Source organism: Anarrhichthys ocellatus, unplaced genomic scaffold (genome assembly GCF_004355925.1).
Source record: "Anarrhichthys ocellatus isolate YVR2014 unplaced genomic scaffold, GSC_Weel_1.0 scaffold37, whole genome shotgun sequence".
In the NCBI taxonomy this organism is placed as follows: domain Eukaryota; kingdom Metazoa; phylum Chordata; class Actinopteri; order Perciformes; family Anarhichadidae; genus Anarrhichthys; species Anarrhichthys ocellatus.
Genome location: NW_022280067.1, coordinates 2,938,258 through 2,960,705, shown reverse-complemented (window position 1 = coordinate 2,960,705; position 22,448 = coordinate 2,938,258). Strand labels below are relative to the sequence as shown.

Sequence of the window (22,448 nt, the reverse complement as noted above, 5' to 3'; positions counted from 1 at the left end):
CTCTCTCTCTCTCTCTCTCTCTCTCTCTCTCTCTCTCTCTCTCTCTCCATGCTCTGACAGTAAACACACAGCACAGTGCATGTTTCATTCTTCCTCAGACATGTATGATGCCAACAAAGAGTTAATTTTTCTTTCAATACATTGAAATTTAATTTCAGGAATATACACAAGGATCCAGTGTATAAAAGGGTTTTTTGTTTAATGAAAGAATTAAATAAGATCAAATGAATTGATTTTGGACATAATCAGGGTTAGCTATTGTGTAGGGGGAAAGTACAGATTAATATTGTCTAATTATACCATATTTTACATTTGTCTTCAGGTCACACCATTACAGCCCTGCTGCCCACTTTTCACATTTCCCATCGCATCAAGTGACTGAAGTGTGTTTCATTTCCTAAAGAATAAATGCTCCACTGTAAACACACCGTCAGCTTTGCTCTTATGCTGATGGGACTTCAGTTTAAAAGGGCTGCTGTCATTTGGTCTTTTGCTGTTGTGTACGTCAGCTCCTCAGACGGGGCAACTCTCTTCCAGTCTCTCTTCTGGAAATAATGCATTTCCATTACCGCCTTTGGTGTTAATGAAAAGGGAGATAAACTCTAGTTGGTGATCATCATTAAAAACAGAATCCTAATTTCCTGTATTTTAGAAAATCAGCAGTATTTTTCACAGAGTCTTCACAGACTCCATATCCCTGTGATGATTTGACAATCCTTCATATAATGTGTCATGAATGTGATCTGTGAATTTTGCTCTGCAAGTCTCTCGGCCCTTAAAGGAGATTAAAATGTACAGCAGCTCATCATCATCGCCTACATAACAGCCGATACACCAAAGCAATTTTTGGAAAATCATTTATTTGGGTTTTCCCTCTCTTATTGATTTCCATGGAGAATTGAGATTGTTGCAACAACAAATAAAAATGTTTTGTAGGAAAACACAAAAAAAAATAAACATGAGTCAAGCAGCAGCAGAGGCAGTAAAAATAGAAGTGGTCCAAAAAAAGGGGAAATTAATATAAAATGTTGTCAGTACATGTATAAAACTGAAGATAAATAATACAATATTTATTATTGTAAGTATTAAGGAAAAACAATATGATAATGATGCTGACAGGAGATACAACAGGGGATACAACAAACATAATACTTAAAGAAGCCCTCTTTCTTCAATGTGCCCCTTTATTGATGATTATGAATAAATGGTTATGGATTTATGTCACCAGACACTGAGTGGCTTTACCCTCCATGACATCCCAGGGTTTCGTTCATATACACTTTTGTTAGCAGGCAGATGTCACCCTCCTCCTCCCCTCCTCCTCTCCCTTCCTCCCTCTCCAGAATCGCCCCGGGCCAGTCTCCTGCCCGCTGCCCGGGGTTGCAGAGGCCGATCTCGGGCTGACAGGCGGCTGGTGGCTCTTCAATGCGGCAGAGGAAATTAAATTACCGCTCTTGTTGCCCGCTTTGTAAACAAGACAAAAGCCAATGATACGGCCAATTACGCTTAAATACGACGCATGTGTACAACAGGCTCTCAGAGCGGACTGTGGAATCGGGGTTGGAGAGGAGCATGAACAGACTGCACAGACATTTCTTTTGTTTTTATTTGTTTCGGAGAGATTTGTCACCGTTTTATAATCATTTTTATTTATTTAAATTGACAGCAGTTTGCACCAAATTGCAGCTGCATTGAGAGAGAATGAGAGGGTTCGAAGCGAGAAATGATTTAAAAAATGTGAATATAAATATAATGATATGACAACCTAATGTTTTGCCTTCAGTAACTGCATTAGGAGAAATCAAAGGTTTAAACTGTAAGCTATGTAAAATAATATGCATGCCAAAAATATGCATTACCCCATGACATATTCATTTTAAATTATTAATCAATGATCTCCAGAAAACACCACCAATAGTCGACCTGCAAAGCCGGATGCAGACTGACGGTCCTGATAGACCCCCAAAATAATCAGCATTCCCTTCAGTGGTGCATCTTGCAGCAGTTGTGCAGCACTGTCGTGACTCCTGCAGACAAAAGAGAAAAGCATATTCAAATCTATGACGGCTCGATTGTAGAATTTATTGATTGAATATTGATTTAGAAAATATGAATGGCTTTTGCAGACATAATTGAATTAGCATCTGTCGCAAAATTATGGTAAATATTCAGACGATACTACTTTTAGGAATAATAATAATAATAAATATAATAATAATAATAATATAAATAGGTGTATTTTCTATTTATTATGACAGATTACAGAGACAGTGTTTAGTTTAATTCTGAAAACGAAGCTACATCCATGATCTCAATCTCTCTAATTCCTCTCCAACAATCCTGCACAAACTCTGCCCTCACAGCCTCACAATAAACCCCCGATGAAAATGGCGATCAGAGTGAATAAAATAGATGGTGTTTATCAAAGTAAATTAGATTCAACTAAATAGTTCACCGGAGGGGCAGAGCAGTTCCTGTAATTCACTTTAAGGTTCACCAACTTACTCAATAAAGCCCTGGCTAGGAATCTAACTGATGTCTAATCGATAGGTTTATCTGAGGCAAACAGCTGGGAAGAGCAAAATGAATCGGTTTGCATTCAAAAGGAAAAGTGGAAAAGATAAAGTCGAGAAATCGGACGTCGCGTAATGAAATGACGGCTTTTATTTCACCTTTTGTGTCGATTTTATTTTTCCCAAATAAACTGAACTCATGAGATGAAAAGTTAGGAGAAAACAACACTTCTTTATCAATAAAGATTAACTCTGAACGGCAACAACAATGATAATAATTTTAATAATAATAATAATAATAATAGTAACAACGAGATCAATATTTACACCGAAAAATACCTGTTTTTCGTGCAGCTCATGCGGCCTGTAACGCTCGGTGCAGCGACATGACATCCCTCCATCCTCCCAGCCCCAAGCCTGCATTTCAGCGATTTCTCCTCTTTTTTTTTTACTGTCCCTCCCCCCCTCCCTCCTCCCCCTCCTCCTCTCTACCCCTCTCCTCCTTTCCACTCCGTCCAGTTTCGAGTCGTCTGATCCGGGCAGGAGGCGCCAGGTTTTCCCCTGAGGGAGGCGAAGAGTCAAGGACTGAACCCTCCAAATGCAGAATAATGTAATTCTACACTCTCAGTAAAAAGGGTTCCACGGTACAGAACGGTTCTTTATGGGTTCGTATAGCTGCTTACACTCTGAGGAAAAGAGATCCTGAAGGGTAGAGAAAGATGCAGCTTCTTCTATCACAGAACTCTGCTTGTTGTACACTGAAGAAAAGAGGTTTCACAGGCTGCATGAATAATAATGGTACATAAACAAACTACTATAACATATTCTAAACTATCGTATTTGGAAGTGAAAATAAAAGTAAAAAAACTACAGTAAGTAAATTAAGTCACGGTTGTTCTACAAAGATGAGTTTGGGTGACACTTAAATATTGAATTTTATTGTTAAAATCTGTTTTTCACTTATAACCAACTGGTTTAGATGCATAGCTCAATAATAAGACCCAGGTTGAAACACAATGTTAGTTATATCATACAACATTAATGAAATTATTAAATAAATGAAGGAATAAATAACTAAAAGACTGGTGTTCTTTTCTGAAATGCCTGTTTTTTGATTGTCTCACTAGTTTTATCAAGTTGAATTACTTTAAAGGTTGGGAAGGTTTCGGTGACGGTTTTTGGTCAAACTTCTGAAATCTCAGAGTCCGTGCTCCTTTTCATACATTCAAACTGACAAACACAACATGTAGCGTGTTTTTGTTCAAATAATTTGGACAGATTTTTCTGCGATTCCTTAAATGTTCATCTCAAGGTTTCAGAACAACCAAATGGTTCCGATGAAATACCAATAAAGTTGACAGAACTCTTCTCTCCTAATGTTTACTTCCTTAAATGTTGCAACAACAGATTTTCTTCTTTTACAATGATTTTTATTAAACCTCAGAGTCCACACACTCAGGAAAAATGTTGGTAGAACCACTAAATGGTTCTTGTATCGCAACAAGAGTTGGCCTTTGAGTCTGTAGAACCTCACTGTACTGGTTCCATGGAGAACCTTAGTGATTGTTCCTTTAATGGAAACTCTCATCAAGACAACACAATCCCACAGTGACTCTTTGGGCTGCTGCACAGAACAGAAGACATTATAATCTGCAGCAACGATACATGTTCACTTTACAATGAAAGCCTGCCATTAAATGATTTGACCTGCTGGTTTTAAATCACTAGTTATGTTCTTTAAGTTAAAGCATGACCCTGGTAATGCAGGTCAGTGTATTTCTTTGTAAATCTCAGAGGGAATTTATTAGGCTGAGGTTCATTATTTTTAGACTCATTAATATGTCAACAATAATAAATAAGACTGTATTTCCCATTCAGAATCATTTTCCTGAAGCTTTTGAAAGAGCACTTAGAGATTGGTTGGACGATAAAGCTTACAGAAGACATACATCTGGCATTAATTTAACAGTTAAAATGGCAGTCGCAAAGATTTTTGTTCAAATAAAAGTCTCTTAAGTCACTGCCTATTGCTGAATGAACACAATGGTGAGTCAGCATATATGGACCACTGATAAAAGCATAGCAATATTCATACATGCAGTATTAGGAACTGGGTATCTGTGGAGACATTCCCGGAAAAATAATGCTGTATTACAGTTTTACTCAATTGTATACACACACGAAATGGAATGTGGACACAATTCTGAAAAATAGAATGATAAGTGTGGGATTTCAGATGCAGCCAAAGACTCCAGACTGCTAAACCGTGAGCACAAATCCATTGTTTCCACCAAAATAGAAATTCTAAATCATCCAGGACGGACTCACAAGGACTTCAATGAGATGTATGTGAAGGGTTGGGGATCAGTGTGGCTTCATGGCCTCAGTATTTCTACAGGCCCTAACAGGCTGCAACAGAATGCTGGAGGATGGACAAATTAATTACAAGCAGCAAAAAGAAGTATCTGAGGTTCAGGTCCAACGAGCTGCTTCCTCGACCATTGAACTGTTTATTTTCTGGGTGTAAATTCTGCAGCTCAACCTAATGGCAACAGAGAGTCAACCAGGAGGGAGGGAGGATGACAGGCTTTGTCAAACTAATCTGTGACATCCTTGATTGCAGAGGCAGTTTTCTTCTCCAGCCTTCCTTGGGTCTGGGATCATTTCAGCTGTCAATTAAAATGCGTCCGTTATCGGACAACTTAGCGGATATACGTCCATTATCGGACGCCCCTACTGTCTGGAGGGCCCCTTTGCCAGTTGTTTTTTTTTTTTTTTTTTTTTTTTTTTACCCACAATTTGGACAAGACTCCACAAACAACCAGCTGACAGCATGTAAAGGAGTTTAACCATGCACGTCCATTTTTTGTTGATACACACGTTCATATTTTCTGGAGTAAATGTCAGTTCGTTCTAATGAGTGAGCCAAATATTTTGCAACAAAACAGTTATTTAAGCAGAAGTGACAAATTCGAGAATAACATTAAACATTAAATCATTAAACTGGAGGTTGATTGTTGCCGCATAGTCACATCATTGTCCGCACCAATCAGTGTGTTCCCCCTCATTATTTATCTTTACAGAAACAATTAGTTAACACCAAAGTCCAAGGAAGCGTTTTCCATGATGAACAATGACCAATAACAGACACAAACTAATGACACAACAACGTCTAACAAAATGAACAACATCAGTAACAGGCGTAATCATCTTCATAATTATAACACTTGCACATTTACTCAAGTAATATTCAGATATTGTTTCCATTCGATGCTGCTTCTGCTCTGCAACATTTCTAGAGACGCTTTCCTCTTTTTTCTCTCTTCGTTTTAATTTGGTTTGCAGGCCCCTGGTCCCCCAAACGCAAGCTAAACCGACCGGTAGGTCGCTAATATATCGGGGAGGCAACTGTGACAAATTCCTTTTGTCTCCGCTTTGCTGGTACTTTATTACCCAGACGAGCAGCATGGCCTGGAGATAACGATTCATCACGCACAGCCGGCAACCATAGACAACGCCTTTGGGCAAAGTCAGCGAGGGGGTTTCATATTGAGAGAGAGAGAGAGAGGGAGAGGGAGAGAGGGTGTGCGCGCGTGTGTTTGTGTGTGTGTGTGTGTGTGTGTGTGTGTGTGTGTGTGTGTGTGTGTTTGTTTGTGAGAGGAGGGTGTACCTTAATTGGCAATGGGGCCTCATTGCATTAGTAAAATTGCTGATTACAATCCTGCACAACATAATGTCACGTTTGCATTTAAAAGCTATATACTGTAGGTAGACCTCTTATTTCATAACTAGTTTTCATGTGGCAGCCCATAATAAGTCAGGGATCTCTATTTAAATAATAATAATCATTTAATGTCCCTCATGTTTTGCAGCTATAGCTTATTAGATGGAATTTTAATGATCCTGATGGGAAACATGGGTCACTATGCAGCAGAGAGAGAGAGAGAGATGGAGCAAAATGAAGATACTTCCACAAAGCGTTTAGAGAAAACAGGGAGCATGAGCAGTTCATGCTAAATAACCTCATTAAATCCACAAACAGTGGTTCCCTTTGCAGAATGATGTCTCACTATGTGGACAGGTTGGTGCCAAAGGTGTTTAAATACATTTAGGCTGAGTATTATGTCGCTGCATGCTCTTATTGAGCTCTGATCAAAACAAAACCTTTAAATGTAAAAAGGGCTTTAATGGCTTTCATTTTAAAAACCTGAGTAATAACAATGGTTACTTTGTAGTTTCAATAAAAACACAATCATTTAGTAATTATTTTGTTTTGCTCTGATGTGTATGAATCCATAATACAAACAGATCATCTGATGAGACATTTCATGGAGTTAAATGTGACATATCAGTCTGAAGAGTCCCTAACTGCACATTAGAAATCACATAACTTTAAAAAATCATTTAAATTCCCTTATGTTTCATTATAACAGCAGCTCGTAGGAACTAATCACGGTGAATGGCCTAAATTGTTGAGAATAATGAAACCAGACACTTGGCGTGTTGGTGAGTGTGAGCTCTGGTTGTCAGGCTCAATAGAGAACTGTGATATTGGTCCTGATGATTAGAGGTTTACAGTTTTACCAAAGTGCTCAACATGTTGGCAAACAGCCTCTCATGAACAGGACGTAATGAAACGAGGTAATGGGAAGGTTTTAGGATTAGAATTCAGTGAAATGTCTTGCTTCACGACACTCGAGTTATAATGATTTGGAGTATCTGTTAAAAAATAAATCATTAAGTTGGTCTTCACAACCTATAAGTGTATCAAATAAATAGATAAATAAAAAGTAGTTTGTCCTTAAGTTGATACATGTGGGGTTTCACATTTAAATAGTTGGCACAGGGCAGATATATAACTTGTACTGCTGTCACAGTTACAAATGAGAATCCAATACCAACACAACAGGTCTGCAGGTGTCAGCAAAGAGGGCACCTTCTGAAGAATGTGACGTTAATTACCCGTTCACTGTTCTTATATGTTGGCACAGTTAAAAAACGTATGGAAGAGTTATGAGTGCTGTCTGGCTGAAATTAATAACAAAAAACAATACATATTTGTATTTGATCTTGAAGTGGATTAAAGTGGATTGATTGTTTTTGATTTCTTTGACCTTATTGTTTATTCTGTCTCAGTCTCGATGTGATCAAATGTGTTTAAGGAGTATGTTATCGTCTGATTGTATCTGTTGTACCATTGTTTTTACCGTGTCCTCATATCGGTAGATGAATTTACCGATGTTGGATAATGCATCTGAATCTAAAATGGCCTAACATGTGACCACTTGTGGGTCTTATGGTATGGAAACGGTTTGGGGGATCCCCCCCACAGCCTCAGCCTAAAGTAAAATATAATATAATAAATGTCCATATTAGGAAATTGGCTTAAACTTCATGTCATAACAGTTCGATGCACGATGAAACAAGAAAAGAGTCAAATTAAGACAATGCATGACTTTTAACAACTCAACCTGAACAAAATGTATTCATATATACAGTGTAACAGAATACTGTGCCAACTCTCCCTGTGGACTAACCTACTGACAACAGACAGACAGACGTTTGGGAACCCCTGTGTTGGTGTAAACAACTCGGGTTGTGTCGCACACAGTCAGACGTCACCATCGCCAACAACAAGGAGAGATGTGTTACTTCAGAGGTGCTTCCAAACATTATGTTTCCGGCTTCAGGCCCATAGATCTCTCTGGTTTTGCATAAATGGCCAATTGCCTTGTCAGTAAGCTGATCTGCGGCCCAGCGCGTCCTCTCGTCCCTATTCATTTGATTGTAACGCGCAAATATAAACAGGCCTAATAGCAGCCACACTCGCGCCGCTCTCGTCCCCCGCACGTTATTGATATGGCCCCTGAATTCACACAATTGATTTTTATGCTTCCCCCTAGCCACCTTGTGCAGTTGAGAGATATCTTTATTCGCACGGAAAGTGAAATAAGTGCGTAATAAAACGGTGATATATTAAATCCGTTTTTTTTCCCCGTGTCGCGCTTTTATTGTGAGCCATTTTTCAATTTTATTCAATTGAGACCCCGGCGATCCGCGTCGTTGCTCCGGGCCGAGAAAGGTTAAATAATTTGTGCAAATCAGCAACGCGTTTGGCTCCACGATGGGACTCCATCTGCTATTTATTTGTTTAATTATCTATCTATCTATCTATCTATCTATCTATCTATCTATCTATCTGTCTGTCTGTCTGTCTGTCTGTCTGTCTGTCTATCTATCTATCTATCTATCTATCTATCTATCTATCTATCTATCTATCTATCTATCTATCTATCTATCTATCTATCTATCTATTCTTGCCTCTTCATTTGGAGATGTAAAACCTTTATATCACTCCTGGGTCTACATGTTGTTTCCTACAGGCTAAATATCGCTTACGGTTGCTTTACATTTCATTACTTTGTTTGGAATGGGCCTATCAGTGGATTTAAATCAGGCCTGTAGTCTGCACACTTCCCGTCAATATCACTCGATTTATGGCTTCATTGTGTGCAACAGATTATTGCTTCAACGGCTCACTCTCTCTCTCTCTCTCTCTCTCTCTCTCTCTCTCTCTCTCTCTCTCACGCATAAATCTGGTGCACTAGTTGTATCTTGTAGGACACAGTGTACTGATGTAACCTGCCATTAACAATAAGGGGATCCCATTCAGGCCCATTCTCAGCATCATCTGCTGCTTGCCATTTCGTTTTATATTCGCTCAGTGTTCATTGATCCGAATATTGGTGGATCCTAAAGTGGTGTACCGGGAAACTCTAGGGGTCCTTAGACACACACACAGACACACACCCACACAGACACACACCCACACAGACACACACACACTCAGACACACACCCACACAGACACACACACACACACACACACACATACACCCATATTTCATTGCTGCCTTGAAAACAAAAGTGCGCACCTGCTGTCACGTTTTTTGCCAAATCTTGTCAAAACAAGGTGGTAAAGATGAGGCTTCCCAAACAGTATTATCATCAAAGATTCTCTAGAGGCTTAAATGTAAAGGCGATGACCCATTACATCACTTTGGGATTACGTTTAAGATTTTTTTAAACAAATATCTACAAAAGTAGTAAAGATGGACACACAAATATCTAAATTAACTGAGCACAGTGACAGACTCATAAATGCACACCATAAAGATTCAACAATTAATACACAAACAAATGTGTGTGTATATGTCTATATATATAATATTGATCCAGTTAAAATGTATCTTTTCTGACAACAGGAGAGAAATATTTCTTGTTGAAGAAAAATTAAAATATGCAATTGAACATTACACCAAACTCCTATATATTGACCCCTTTTCAGTATTTCTGCCATGTACCGCAAATGTCTGTGACCTGGACCTTCAGCGCCACTAAAAGGCACACAACCTCCCGGTGTAATGCCAGAAAAGCTGCTAAAAAAATAAATAAAAGCTGCGGCTTCTTTAAGAAATCCGAGCAAAAACAAACTGCCATACCGAGGAGGAGGAGGGAGGAAGGGTGGGAGGGAGGGAGAGAGAGAGTGAGGGAGGCGAGGTTTGGCTGGATGACCGAATGGCAGCTTTTACGCAGAGTGTTGTCTCACCTGCTGAAACGCACTTCTTCACCATTCAGCACAACAGAGCCCTCCGTTCGCTCTCACCTCCAATTAATATCCACGCCGGCGAGGTCAGCGCTGCGCCCCGTCGCCTCTTTGGGTTCGTTTTGTTTCGTCTGTGGCTTTATTTTGATGTGACGCGCTTGGGTATCCTGCCCTGCCCTCAGCGTATGGACCGTCCCTGCCAGAGTCGGCGAACAAAGCGCATCAAGCCTCTCCACAGAACTGAATCGCGGATTTTGTTGTTGTTGCCTGTAAGTACTCGGGATAACCATTTGGCATCTTTGGTTGTGTTTTTTTTTCTTGTTGCTAGGCTGCCTTGTATGTGTATAGTTCTCTGGGAAAGAACGCGCTGTTAAAGATGGATACGCTTTTTCTTAGTCCGATGGATAGGCATTTCATTTAGGGAACACCTGATCCCGATGCTGGACTAAAATAATGGCAAGATTTTGGAAAGCGCTGGACACGTTGTTGGTTTCCAGGGAGTAGATCCGGCCTGTGTCAATGCTTGAAATCCAAAAAACACAGTCCGATACTGCAGCGTACATACAAACATTTCATTGAATTGCCATATGACAGAAATACATCCGAGCTGATAAATCTGACAAACACACCACCGGCAAAATAAAAACTATGGAGCACACCGGGATCGAGGAGGTGAACCAGACGCACCAGCAGCAGCATGAGCCCATTAGCTTCGGGATCGACCAGATCCTCAACAGCTCGGACCAGTCCAGTGGCTGCATGCTGCCCAACCGGACCGGCGACCCGGATTACGCGCTGGCCCCCAACGTCTACAGCAACGGGTACAACAGCGTCTACAACCCGGCCTGCTCCATGGCGGCGGGTCTGGCCGGCTCCTACAACGTCAACATGAACATGAACGTCAGTATGAACATGAACATGAACGTCAACGTGAACTCGGGCGGCGCCGGAGGGGTGATCCGGGTGCCGGCGCACAGACCCATGCCGCCTCCGCCGCCGCCCGCCGCCGCTGCGCCGCATCCGCCCCCTTCCGCGCATCCGGCGTGCATCGGACCCGGCATCGCCTCGATGCCCGGCATGGGGATGGGGAACGCGGCAAACTTCACCTTCCCGTGGATGGAGAGCAGTAGGAGGTTTGCCAAGGACAGACTAACAGGTAAAGAGTGTGCTCGTGACCCTGCAACGCCCTGCAGTCTGATATGTGTTTCCCTTTAAAACAGATATAATTTACCTTCACCCGTATTCCACACCTTTATAAATGAGCCCAACAGAAGAGTAGCATTATAGTATAGTATCCTCGTGGCCTTACATGTGTAAAATGGGATTTTTTTTATATTAATGTGTGCAGGATGAACTGGGCCTATAAGCTGGTTTCATCTTTAGGTTGTAATCTATAACGAATCGTATATGCGCACACGCAGAGTCACTTTTATTATTCTAGAAGGGCAGTCTGATAAACGAGTGGAGAAATTGACATGGACGTGCTGATGAATCAGTATTGGACCATCACTCTCCATTTACAGCGGATGACGGATAACGACGTTCCCTATCTTTTCATGAGGATGAATGATTTTTTTTTTTTCGTCTGCGAGCCAATTGAGAAAACAGGAAGATGAGTCATAATAGTAATTACACGTGGCAGGTTAAAATGTATGTAACAGTGGGTTATTATTATTGTTGTTATTTTTATTATTAATATACATTCACAATATTTGCCACTAAGAGTAATGTGGCAATTTTATTCTAATTTAAAGATATATATTATCTAAAATCAATGGCTCAATTATGTGTAGTTCTCAAAATTAAATCTGCATAATTCACATTATAGTAAACTGTTCACACTCATGTGGTTCTGGTTTCTTCTATCCTTTGCCCTGGTTTTACTAATACTCATCTGCAATAATAATACAGCTACTTTGCAGACTTTATTTTTTGTTGACTTTATTTTTAAATTAATAACCTTTAGCATTTACGCCCCTCTTTTTTTTGAAAAAGATAATAAAGAAGAAAACAAGCAAAACAAATAATTGCTTCTCTAAAATAAGTGTTTTTTTCCCACAAGTCAATCTCTTTCTACTGTTGCAGTGCGAAGGATCTGCGTTACATTTAACTGTAGATATTTGCTAACATGATGACATTTTATTTCAGCTTCAAATACACAGACACTTACCGAATTTTCATTCACTCTTATTATTGCCAGGCGTATATGTCACGTGGTCTTGAGACGTTTATATAGCTTCCATTTTTGAATGAACTTATTTATTTTGACAGAGACAATGGCCATTGATCAACAGCAATATTAATGTGGCAGTGTTAGCCAAAAGGCTATGTTTCCCTTCGGCAGACCTTAGATGAGCCATCCTCCCTTCAGCGTAAAATAACTATTCCTCTGAGTTCTTGAGTGAAGCATCATGTCTTGTGTTTTATTCTCTTTATTCGTTTAGTTTTGGGAGGGGATGGTGCCACTGGCCTGTTTCTCATGACCTCATCCTTGTGAAGATGAAAATGAAGAGCATCATAGATTCCCCCATCTCCCCCCACCACTCCACGCATTAAATATTCACTATTCCGTTCTTTCTAGCTGATTAATTATTAAATACTGGGGGACGATATGTCAACTGCAAAAAGATACAGTGTAAATAGGCTTATCAATTCTGCTCATAGTCACCGAGGGCCTCTCGTTTAATTTCTCCCAGCTTTGTGTCGCTGTAATTATTTCGCAGCTTATATCTTTCCACTGTATTGATCAGCCAAGGATCAGCAGCATGCTACAGTAGCGACACACACACACACACACACACACACACACACACACACGCGCGCGCGCAGCCCACTCACTATCCAGATTTAGCCTGCTCTGTTTCCTATAAAAGGCCGTAAATCAAATGGACCATCATCTATCCTGATGGGCAGAGCACCATTTTAAATCTCTCTCTCTCTCTCTCTCTCTCTCTCTCTCTCTCTCTCTCTCTCTCGCTCTCTCTCTCTCTCTCTCTCTCTCTCTCTCTCCGTTGTTGTTGTTTTTTCTCTTTGCCTTTCGAGTTGAAACCGGAGGAGAACAAACGGCCTCGTGCTGCTTTAAACAGCTAAACATTTAGCCAAAGGCTTCCAGCTCTGTAGCCATGGGAGTGTTTTTTTTTTTTTTGAAGGGATGTAAACGAAACCTGTTAAATTGCACAATAGGCTTCTCTCGTTCTTCACTCTGGCGCGCGTCCTTGTGGCCTAAATTCACGTTATAAATCACGAGAAGTTGTATCAGACTGACACAAAGGATTTAAGCTTCAGGGCGTTATGTGAATCATTTAATCCATCTCTGAATGAAACTAATACTTGTTTATTCACTAGTGGGTTTATGTTGATCACCAGCTCCTCTGTGTATTTGATCACATGGGCAAATTAATTATATTTACATTATTCTTTTTATTATCCGATTCCAAATTTCACCGGAAATGTGTGATTATGATTGTCCTTATTATTATAGCCTAATAGTAATAGCAGCAGCAGCAGCAGTAGTAGTGGTAAAGGTGGTACTTTGGCGAGATCAGCGTTATTTCTGTGTGCCATTCTGCTTATAAAAGGTAACTTAATTCTTCTTGATTTAACATATATTTTATATAAGCCTGTTTTAAACCTGCTCGATGCTCGGAAATGATTTTGATTACAGAAAAAACACAAACCCAACAAAAAATATGTAAAACAAGAAAACTTAAAACTAAATTAAGCAGTGGCTCAGCTGTTGCAGATATATGTATTATATAATAATTATCTAATAAAAATCAACTTGTGAGTCATTCAAACACATTTTTAAAACGTGTTTTCACATAATGTGGACAGTTTCAATTCATACGAATGATCATCAACCCTATACGATGGCCAAACACTAATACATTAAATAAAAAAAGAAACGAGCACTGTAATAATAACAATAATAATAATAATAATAATAATAAAATACAAAGTAGACCATTTGGACATATTGACAATAAACAGAGCCACACTAGCGCCACTAGCACCGATATAAAACATAATTAAACACTTTTTCTCTTCAATAACTCTCACGTGTGTGTTAATGGTAGAGCAGGAAAAGAAATCAGATTGTATTTCCTCGTGTTTGCACGCTGTCCTGGTTCTCGGTGTGACAGAAGAGTGTCCCTGCATTTTGTCCCGTATAGTGTAATAAATAGAAATATATGTTCATGTTATATTTCAATATCCCCTTTAGAATCCTTCACGGATATATTTATTAGATTGCTACAGAGGTAATATCCGCAGTGGGGAAGGGAGGCGCTGTCACCGGGAAGTGTTATTAAGTATAGGTGGTTTTATTATAGGGAAACATATCCTCCATAGCATTTTTTTATATGCTTATGCTAAATCGTATTACACAGGCAGCAGATTTAGCATTCTCAGTCATTTTTCTTTTTCATTTGAGGGAGAGGGAGAACAAGTCAGATCGTTTTGTTTTTCTGTCTTTTCTTTTGGGATAAAATATTTTCTCTCTTTTTAATAATAATAATAAATGTTCCGATGTGGTTCAGTTGTAATATACGTCTACTATCTGGATCAAACGCTGCATTAACAGTTTAACTGTTTATTTCAGGCTGTTCAAGATAATGTTACTGGATAATTATTATTCTCATGGCGAAAATGATTAAAATCCTATAACATGCGAGAAAAAAAAATGTTAACGTACCAATTTGTATTTTTCACCACAATCACGTTTTATCTCGTGGGATTTAGAATTTCTCCAGCGACATATATTATATGAAATTACAGGGTTGATCCATGCGCTACAATTCGATATATTTATATTTTATATGTAGACTTTTTATGTGTGATTGTGACATTAATCTCAGGATTAATGATATTTCCTAAATATATTTTGACCTATACCTTTATACCTGTAATGCTGCAGTGAAAGGTCATTTCCAACTCACTCTAAAAATAACAACATTTTAGACACAATTGGCTTAATCTAAAGACACAATGAACACATTTGAGTGCCATAAATACAAGACTAGAGGAACATTATGGGTTTATTTCATTTCTATCATTTCATTAGGAATGATGCAGTTGAGTCTTAATTTGATGTTGGTTTTAAAATCCAGACATTACATCATATCTTATAGTTTGCACTCCTAATAATAATAATACTAATAGCATGGATAAACCTGATATGCATATCTGATGCCTGAGTCAAAACATCAGACATGACCAACACAGCATGAATAGCATAACTGTATCGTATATTTCTCTGCATTCTGCACGCTGTGAGGTCAAGCTCTTTTTGCAGTTGTGGCAGGTCCGAGGGCTCCTTCTGCACGCTGAGCTCCACTTGGGTTGCCTCTGAACGTGCTCGTATGTGCCTGGTCCATTAGTTAGCCCACAGATGGCCTGAAATAGCCATCTAATGCAGTATCATTTAGCCAGAGCTGCCGCTGGGAGCAACAACAGGCCTGTTCGCTCTCAGCATGTGACCCGTAAAGGCTGCACATGGGGCAACAAGACGCCAACCAAAGAGGACTAAATACAAATGTATATCTATATATATATGTAAGGAACATCGTCGAAAAGTCACACAGGAACAAGACATCATAAGAGGTTTCAAAAACATACCATGAAGTGCAATAAAGTCACCATAAAGTCAGAATAAAGGGCCACAGAGGTGCTGCAGTCTGCTGTGAGCACCTAAATATCAGAGACATCATGGGAATTTTGTCACTATAAACTTATGATTAAATACCACAGATGGCTGTCTAAGTCCCGAAAGGAATATCAGAGGGATAGCATTACCAGTTTTACTATTATTGAGCACCAGAGCAGCACATGATGCGGAACCCGATAATGATATTATAGGAATATTACCATAGGAGATTAAAGATAATAATGAGAGGAAGAAAAAGAAGACGCAGGCACTATAAATCCAGAGCAAAACACAATAAAAGGTACTGAGTTCTCATTTCAGGCAGTAAATCTGCATTGCTAATATACACTCAGGTAACTCCTGTAACAGCACATTGCAGCTATTCATCTTTATTTTTACAAATCATTTGCTTGCGCACGCCTCAATTTGCCACTCGTGTTCAGCACCATCAGGGGACGATGTTCCATTTTACTTTCAGATTGTCTTCGCCTGTGTGGCAAATGCATTTTTCAGGTCGCTGGAGCTCTGAGAGCGGCAGCTCGTGGCCCCTCGGGGGACACCTATGCAGATGTTTTTCATATTCATTTTGGCTTCTGGTGAGCTTTTCTGACAAAACAAAAACAAATAAACATCCTGTTAGACAGGAGGCGAAACAGCTTGCTGGGGAGGAATGACACAGAGACACATAGAGAGACAAAAACTCTTCTTTTTTTTTAATCCGTTTTTGTTTTTTCCTGTTCCTTGATTTCCATTCTGCCTCCAAATTGAGACTGTGGCTGGGGAGTGGATCTATGGCCAAAACCGATCTCATTACAGTTATCGATCTTCTGTTTACCCATGGCTGACAAAATAGACAGGATTCATAGATATTTTATGATGCAGGAGATAAGTTGTTATTAATACCCAGATACAGTGATATGTGAAAGTGAGCCGCCGGGCACAGAGAGAAGAAAAACACAATGTAGGCTCACATTCATATTCATATTTTTTGAAGAAACAAAATGATAACGCTGTTTTGAAGACACAAAACAGTCTGGGCAAAAACACACATATATATATCTATATATAGATATAGATATATATATCTATATATATATATAATGTATTTCAAATAATAATTCAACTGCAATAGCTGTAAATTAGGTCTTTTCTGAAATGACTATATGTGAGAAGTTTTGTAATGTTTCATGATCAATCCTGTAATGTTATATTGGAGTTATAGTGACAAATGCTTAATGTTTTGTGTGGAAGATGTGATGAGTATCTTTGTGTCTGATTGTTCCAAAATATTCTTATAAAACTGTAAAAATGCAACTCTCCAAAGTTGTTCTAGCAATAGATTGCTAGTTGCATTGTTTTAAGTAGGCTGATATTATTATAGTGGCTTTTTTTTTTACCTTCATCACATTGTCAGTACTGACCCTGCTTGCCTGATTCTCATTGGCTGACCAGCATGCTGGATTTATCTTTGTAACCCTGCTAGTTGTCTCTAATTTCTCTAAATGGCAGGTATGTAATTTTGTAGCGAAACCCCCCCAAACGCTAACTTAAGAGACGGGCAGTAAATGACATTAAAGTAGACTCTGTTCAGCGTTCAGGCTGCCTTCATGTGATTAGCTGCTATGCGTTTGGAGCCCGACACATCTGCCGCTGTGCTCCAGATGTGGGACCTTACTGTGTCTCCCTTTCCTTTAGGGGAGCAGGCAGAGGAGAGCCGAGCCGGAGAGGCTACAGAGGGGCCGGGGCCTGTTGGGTCCCTCTGTCCTCTCCCCAAGGGAGACATCGGCAGGGTCCCTGTCTGGAGCACTATGGAGACATTAGCCAAATGCTATTACCCCGAGCTCGCTCACCTGCGAGACAGCAGTGGCCTTCTAGCAGACTATCCTTTTCCAAAGGGGGCTTGCCCAGGTGAGTCACCCCCCCCCACCAACCACCCTCCCCTCCTCACACATCTGTCACACCTGATTTTTGAGTGCATTCCTTGTGCTTAGCTTAGCTATTGAAAGTTTTTTTGTCTTTGTGAAATATGTAAAACATATTGCTGAAGCAGAAGTTTAAATCTTTCTCCCATGACCAGTTGAAAGCGATATATATTTTCTTGAATTGTTTTTTGGAGCTGATGCTGTTAATCCCGGCTTTCTAAACGTCTCTCTCTCTCTCTGACTTTTCCTTAAACGTCCTCTCCGCACAAACCTGCTGTTTGGTTTTCAAAATCTGGCAGGGGAATATTAGTTGTAATTACATTTATCTTCTTCAATTGGCAGCTTCTGGGCCTTCTCTTAGACTCCCCAAACAATACTGGCTTTTCCAGAGTTAAAACAAAATGGACAATCATTTTATCTGACCAAGGGCTGGAAAACTAAATTGTGTTTATAACATGAGCGTAGACAAACAAAAAACCTCAAGGGAAATAAGTTTGTATTTCAGAAGCTGCGGTTTAGAAATGGAAATAACTCCTTAAACTAGCAGATATTAATCTTGGAGCCTTAAAGTCCAAACGTCTCAATTAGTTACGATAACCTCATAGCTAATGCTAACATGGACTTTTTTAAAGAATGATTGCGTGATGTTTGACGCACCGTTTGCTGAACAATAATTAAACTTTATCAATCCTCTTTTTCAGCCGCCCTGTCGCCCTTCTCCGTGACCCGTCGTATCGGCCACCCTTACCAGAACCGGACGCCGCCCAAGAGGAAAAAGCCTCGAACCTCCTTCAGCCGGGTGCAGATCTGCGAGCTGGAGAAGCGTTTTCATCGTCAGAAGTACCTGGCGTCAGCCGAGCGCGCAACCTTGGCCAAGGCCCTGAAGATGACGGACGCACAAGTCAAGACCTGGTTTCAGAACAGACGGACAAAATGGCGGTAAGATTACAGATGGGGGGGGGGGGGGGGGGGGGGGGGTGGCGTTTCTTCACTTAAAGTGTTATCTGGCGTGAGAGCAGAGAATAATGAAGCGAAAGCATCGTAATTCTCTCTTCCACGTGCCAAATTTTGCTCATATCTTCTCCCTTGTGATGTACTTAAGCAAAACAAAGAGGCCGTGGTGGATTTTTCCGAAGCCGTTAGTCTTTGTGAGGGCAGGATGTTCACTCAGAAGAGTCACTCCTTCCGTCCAATTTTTTTCCCGGGCCATAAATCGACACTGAACGCGTCTGTGTGTTTTGCTCTTGGGTCCAAAATGCTTACCGGTGTTTTACTTCAAACACGAGCAAAATGGCCCGCAGCTGAAGCAGTCCAGGCGTCGTACAACACAACACCTATTTTGCTTAGCGTAGCTGCCAGTCGAGGCCAGTTCACTTGACCAAGCACAATTACTCCTGAGCCTCCTGAAAGGCCTTTTAGAAAGCTGCTGTCCAAAGCAATACTGAAACACTCACAGGAGGAATTGACTGCCAAGTCCATAGACAGAAAACACACACACACACACACACACACACACACACACACACACACACACACACACACACACACACACACACACTCCTTCACTTCATTCTAACTGTTGTTTATAGCCATTTGGAAGTAAATGAGTAGGAAATCAAATTATGAAGCCCTGCCCTTAGTTAAAGGGACAGGACACATATTTCATAAGCGTATTACAAACAGCTAAATTACCTTTCAGGGTTTTAATGTTTAAACGACCCTAAAGCTTTTTCGAATGACTTTTGAATTTAATACACGTGGAAAACACTTAAAAACTTGGGCTTGTTAACATTTATAAGTTAGTTTATTGGCTCCTTTTGTCTTAAACTAGTTTGATGATCCCCTTCAAAAAAGTGATTTATTGAATTCCAATCACCTTCTGCAGCAGTGAAAAACTAAGATGTATTTTTTTTACGAAAAGATGTAATAAAAAGGAAATGAAACCTGCCAAACTAAATCCAAGACTAAACAGCATGTCACAAGTAACAAGGGAATTGGCTTAACTGGTTTTTCTGATTTCTTAGCTTTGCTGAGATTTATGCATCTCCCTGTAGTGTGCACCTGATAGGATGAGCATGAGGGATGTCTTTGCGTGACGACTACGCTAGTAACAAGAGGATGATCGAATCAACAGCCAGGGAATCAGATTATGATAATGCTGTTAGCAATAATGTGTGGCTAATGGATGGAGGTCGGTGTGCATGAAAGAGTGTTTTAGAGGTGTCCTTCCTCCTGTGATTTCTACCTGCCATTTGTATTTGTCAGTTTATTTTGACGGCAATCATTTGTTTATTGTGGTTTTGTTTTTATAGCAACATCACCATCATTTCAAAAAAGCCTCGTAAAGTCTTTATTGTTCATTGACAAATTCGTAATAAACTCTGATAAACACCTTCCTGCGGACTCATAGTATGCCGATCACTAAAAGTTCACTTGTTGTTGGTTCTTTTCTCCGGAAAGCAACGTAAGGTTTCCATCAAAAGCATGTATCATTTTAAACATACTGTGTCAGGAAAACGCAGCCCTGACACACGATGTACAGGATGTATGTTACCGGTAACACATGCTGTTCTGCTACCTTTCACCTTTAGGCAGATTGTGTACTGTACCTCCCCCACCCACTGTTAGTCACGTCCCCTCACCAGCACCTGCCACTCATCCTGATCAGCTGTTATTTAACCTGAAGCTGAAGTATCTGGCACAGGTGATGAAGTTTGCAAATAAACAGGTTTCAGCAAAATTTAAAGGGGACATAACATTAAACACACACTTTTTCAGTGCTTGTGCACACACATTTGGATATCTGGAGTGCCTACCAACCCACAAACTGTGAAAAAAGTAAATTTGTGTCCCCTACTTATGTCACATGCAGTCTAATTCGAATATACTACCACTTCTGAGTATTTCTGCTACCTTTGCAGAGGTGCTCCCATATACTGTAGATTAGAAATGGACGTAGTCGTCGTGACGTCACCCATCGGCTTGTGGACTGCCATTTTGAAGCCTCAAATTTGGCATGTTGGGCATCGCCATCTTGTTTTTTGCAACCAGAAGTGACACAAGAGGGTGGAGTTAAGTACAACCAAGCACTGAATGAGACAGTTTTAGGCAACCAAAATGTTACAATTGACTTTCGTGAAGTGAAAACACGCTGTGAAAGGGTTAAGACGAAAACAAGGACAATTCTCAGACCTAACGCCGTGGTAGAGACCTTCCAAACACAAGGTAGCCCCGCCCAAAAGCATACCCTGCTTTATGGTCTGTTTGACTCTGAGTGGGACCACAATTTACTAAATGACCATCTTGTTGCAAAGAAAAAAACATAAACTGATATTTAAAATGTTTACTGAGGTAATAAATCAAGTGAGAAGTAGGGTCATTTTCTCATAGACTTCCATACATTCTGACTTCTTAATGCAATCAGAGGAGTCGCCCCCTGATGGCCATTATAAACAATGCAGGTAGACATTATGAGATAAATTCATATTTAAAGCATATGAACATGTTCTATTAGAAACTCAACAAATAACCTGAAAATGAGCATGTCCCCTTTAACTTGGGACCCCCTGTGGGGTCTTGACCCCCAGTTTGGGAGCCACTGCTTGAATATAAATATTAAAAAAGAAATGTTATTTCTGAGGACATGAGACAAAAATTGCAAACAATGCTGTGGTATAAATCGTGTGTACTGTACATGCCCCATAAGAGTACACATTTTCAAGGTCTTATATCTTCCTCTTCCTCTTTTGTCTCCCCCCCCCCATTCCACCCAGGAGACAGACTGCAGAAGAGAGAGAGGCTGAACGGCAGCAGGCCAACCGGCTGATGCTGCAGCTTCAGCAGGAAGCTTTCCAGAAGACGTTGAGCCAGCCTCTTCAGCCGGACCCCCTCTGCCTGCACAACTCCTCCCTCTACGCCCTGCAGAACCTGCAGCCCTGGGCAGACGATAGTAAGGTGACCTCTGTCACCTCTGTGGCATCTGTCGTGTGAGCGTGTGTGTGTGTGTGTATGTGAGTGTGTGAGTGTGTAGGCGAGGGAAGGGAGAGGCAGAGGGAGGGACGGAGCTTTGAATGAAGTGTGTTTATCTAAGTGTCATCAGTGTGAGAGGACAAAAGGGAAGAATCTCTTCAGACTATTTCTGACATGTCTGACGTTCAAAAATGCAGCATCATTATGGGATTGTCATAGATGCGGGTGGAAAAAAATATATATATATTGAATGGACATTGTGCTTCCTCACTCATTGATCGTTACCAGCAACATGGTGGGGGAGAGTGTGTAGAGAGAGACAGCTATATCTGTTACTGCCAAGACCCACAAAACACTGCACAGCACAGGAGCCGCACTGACATTGCTGTTTGTCCAAATGAAACAACTGTTATCTTAAATATCTAAAGTATGTTGAGTCATTTTCCTGCCTTACACCAAGTTTCCACTTTCCCTTCAGTTGACGGTCTAAAAGAGAGGAGGGCACATTATCCATAAGTGCCAGGAAACAAATGGACACCTCTGTACATGCCCAACTATCAAGACTGTCCCCCCCCCCCCCCCCTTCCTCTTGCCTCTGGATCCCTCACGAGGCGGCAGAGACTCTCTGCCAGTAACGGCAACAAAAAAAGACCTCCTGTTTTTTTCGTTTTCGACTTTGTACAATGTAGTAAATGCATGTTTCAAACCCCTTTTCTGTGTGCACTCGGAAGTACCATTGAAGTCGGCTGCCGCCGAGGTGGACTGCGGTGTTCGAGTGGTAGTGGATTGGTGGAA

At 40.5% G+C, this 22,448-nt stretch overlaps 1 protein-coding gene across 5 annotated transcripts; it reads left to right on the top strand.

Annotated features, from left to right (window-relative positions):
* Positions 1-10,146: 10,146 nt before the first annotated feature.
* On the top strand, positions 10,147-22,206 carry tlx2 (T cell leukemia homeobox 2). Of its 5 annotated transcripts, none has more exons than XM_031866861.1 (5): positions 10,147-11,274; positions 17,458-17,670; positions 18,386-18,623; positions 21,458-21,633; positions 22,132-22,206. In XM_031866861.1, exons 1-5 carry the CDS (start codon positions 10,767-10,769, stop codon positions 22,167-22,169), a joined length of 1,173 nt encoding a protein of 390 aa, XP_031722721.1. In that variant the 5' UTR covers positions 10,147-10,766; the 3' UTR covers positions 22,170-22,206. The 5 variants fall into 5 exon arrangements, with proteins under 5 accessions (XP_031722721.1, XP_031722723.1, XP_031722722.1 ...); XM_031866863.1 differs by having other exon boundaries at positions 21,458-21,638; positions 22,132-22,197; XM_031866862.1 differs by having other exon boundaries at positions 21,461-22,164.
* The last annotated feature ends 242 nt before the right edge of the window (positions 22,207-22,448 follow it).

What these genes read in the sequence shown, in the direction of transcription:
- tlx2 (XM_031866860.1), top strand. Translation starts at nt 10,767, where the DNA reads ATGGAGCACACCGGGATCGAGGAGGTGAACCAGACGCACCAGCAGCAG. An exon ending in TGCCAAGGACAGACTAACAG is followed by an intron (nt 11,275 to 17,457) that starts GTAAAGAGTGTG and finishes CCTTTCCTTTAG; the next exon opens with GGGAGCAGGCAGAGGAGAGC. An exon ending in TCCAAAGGGGGCTTGCCCAG is followed by an intron (nt 17,671 to 18,385) that starts GTGAGTCACCCC and finishes CCTCTTTTTCAG; the next exon opens with CCGCCCTGTCGCCCTTCTCC.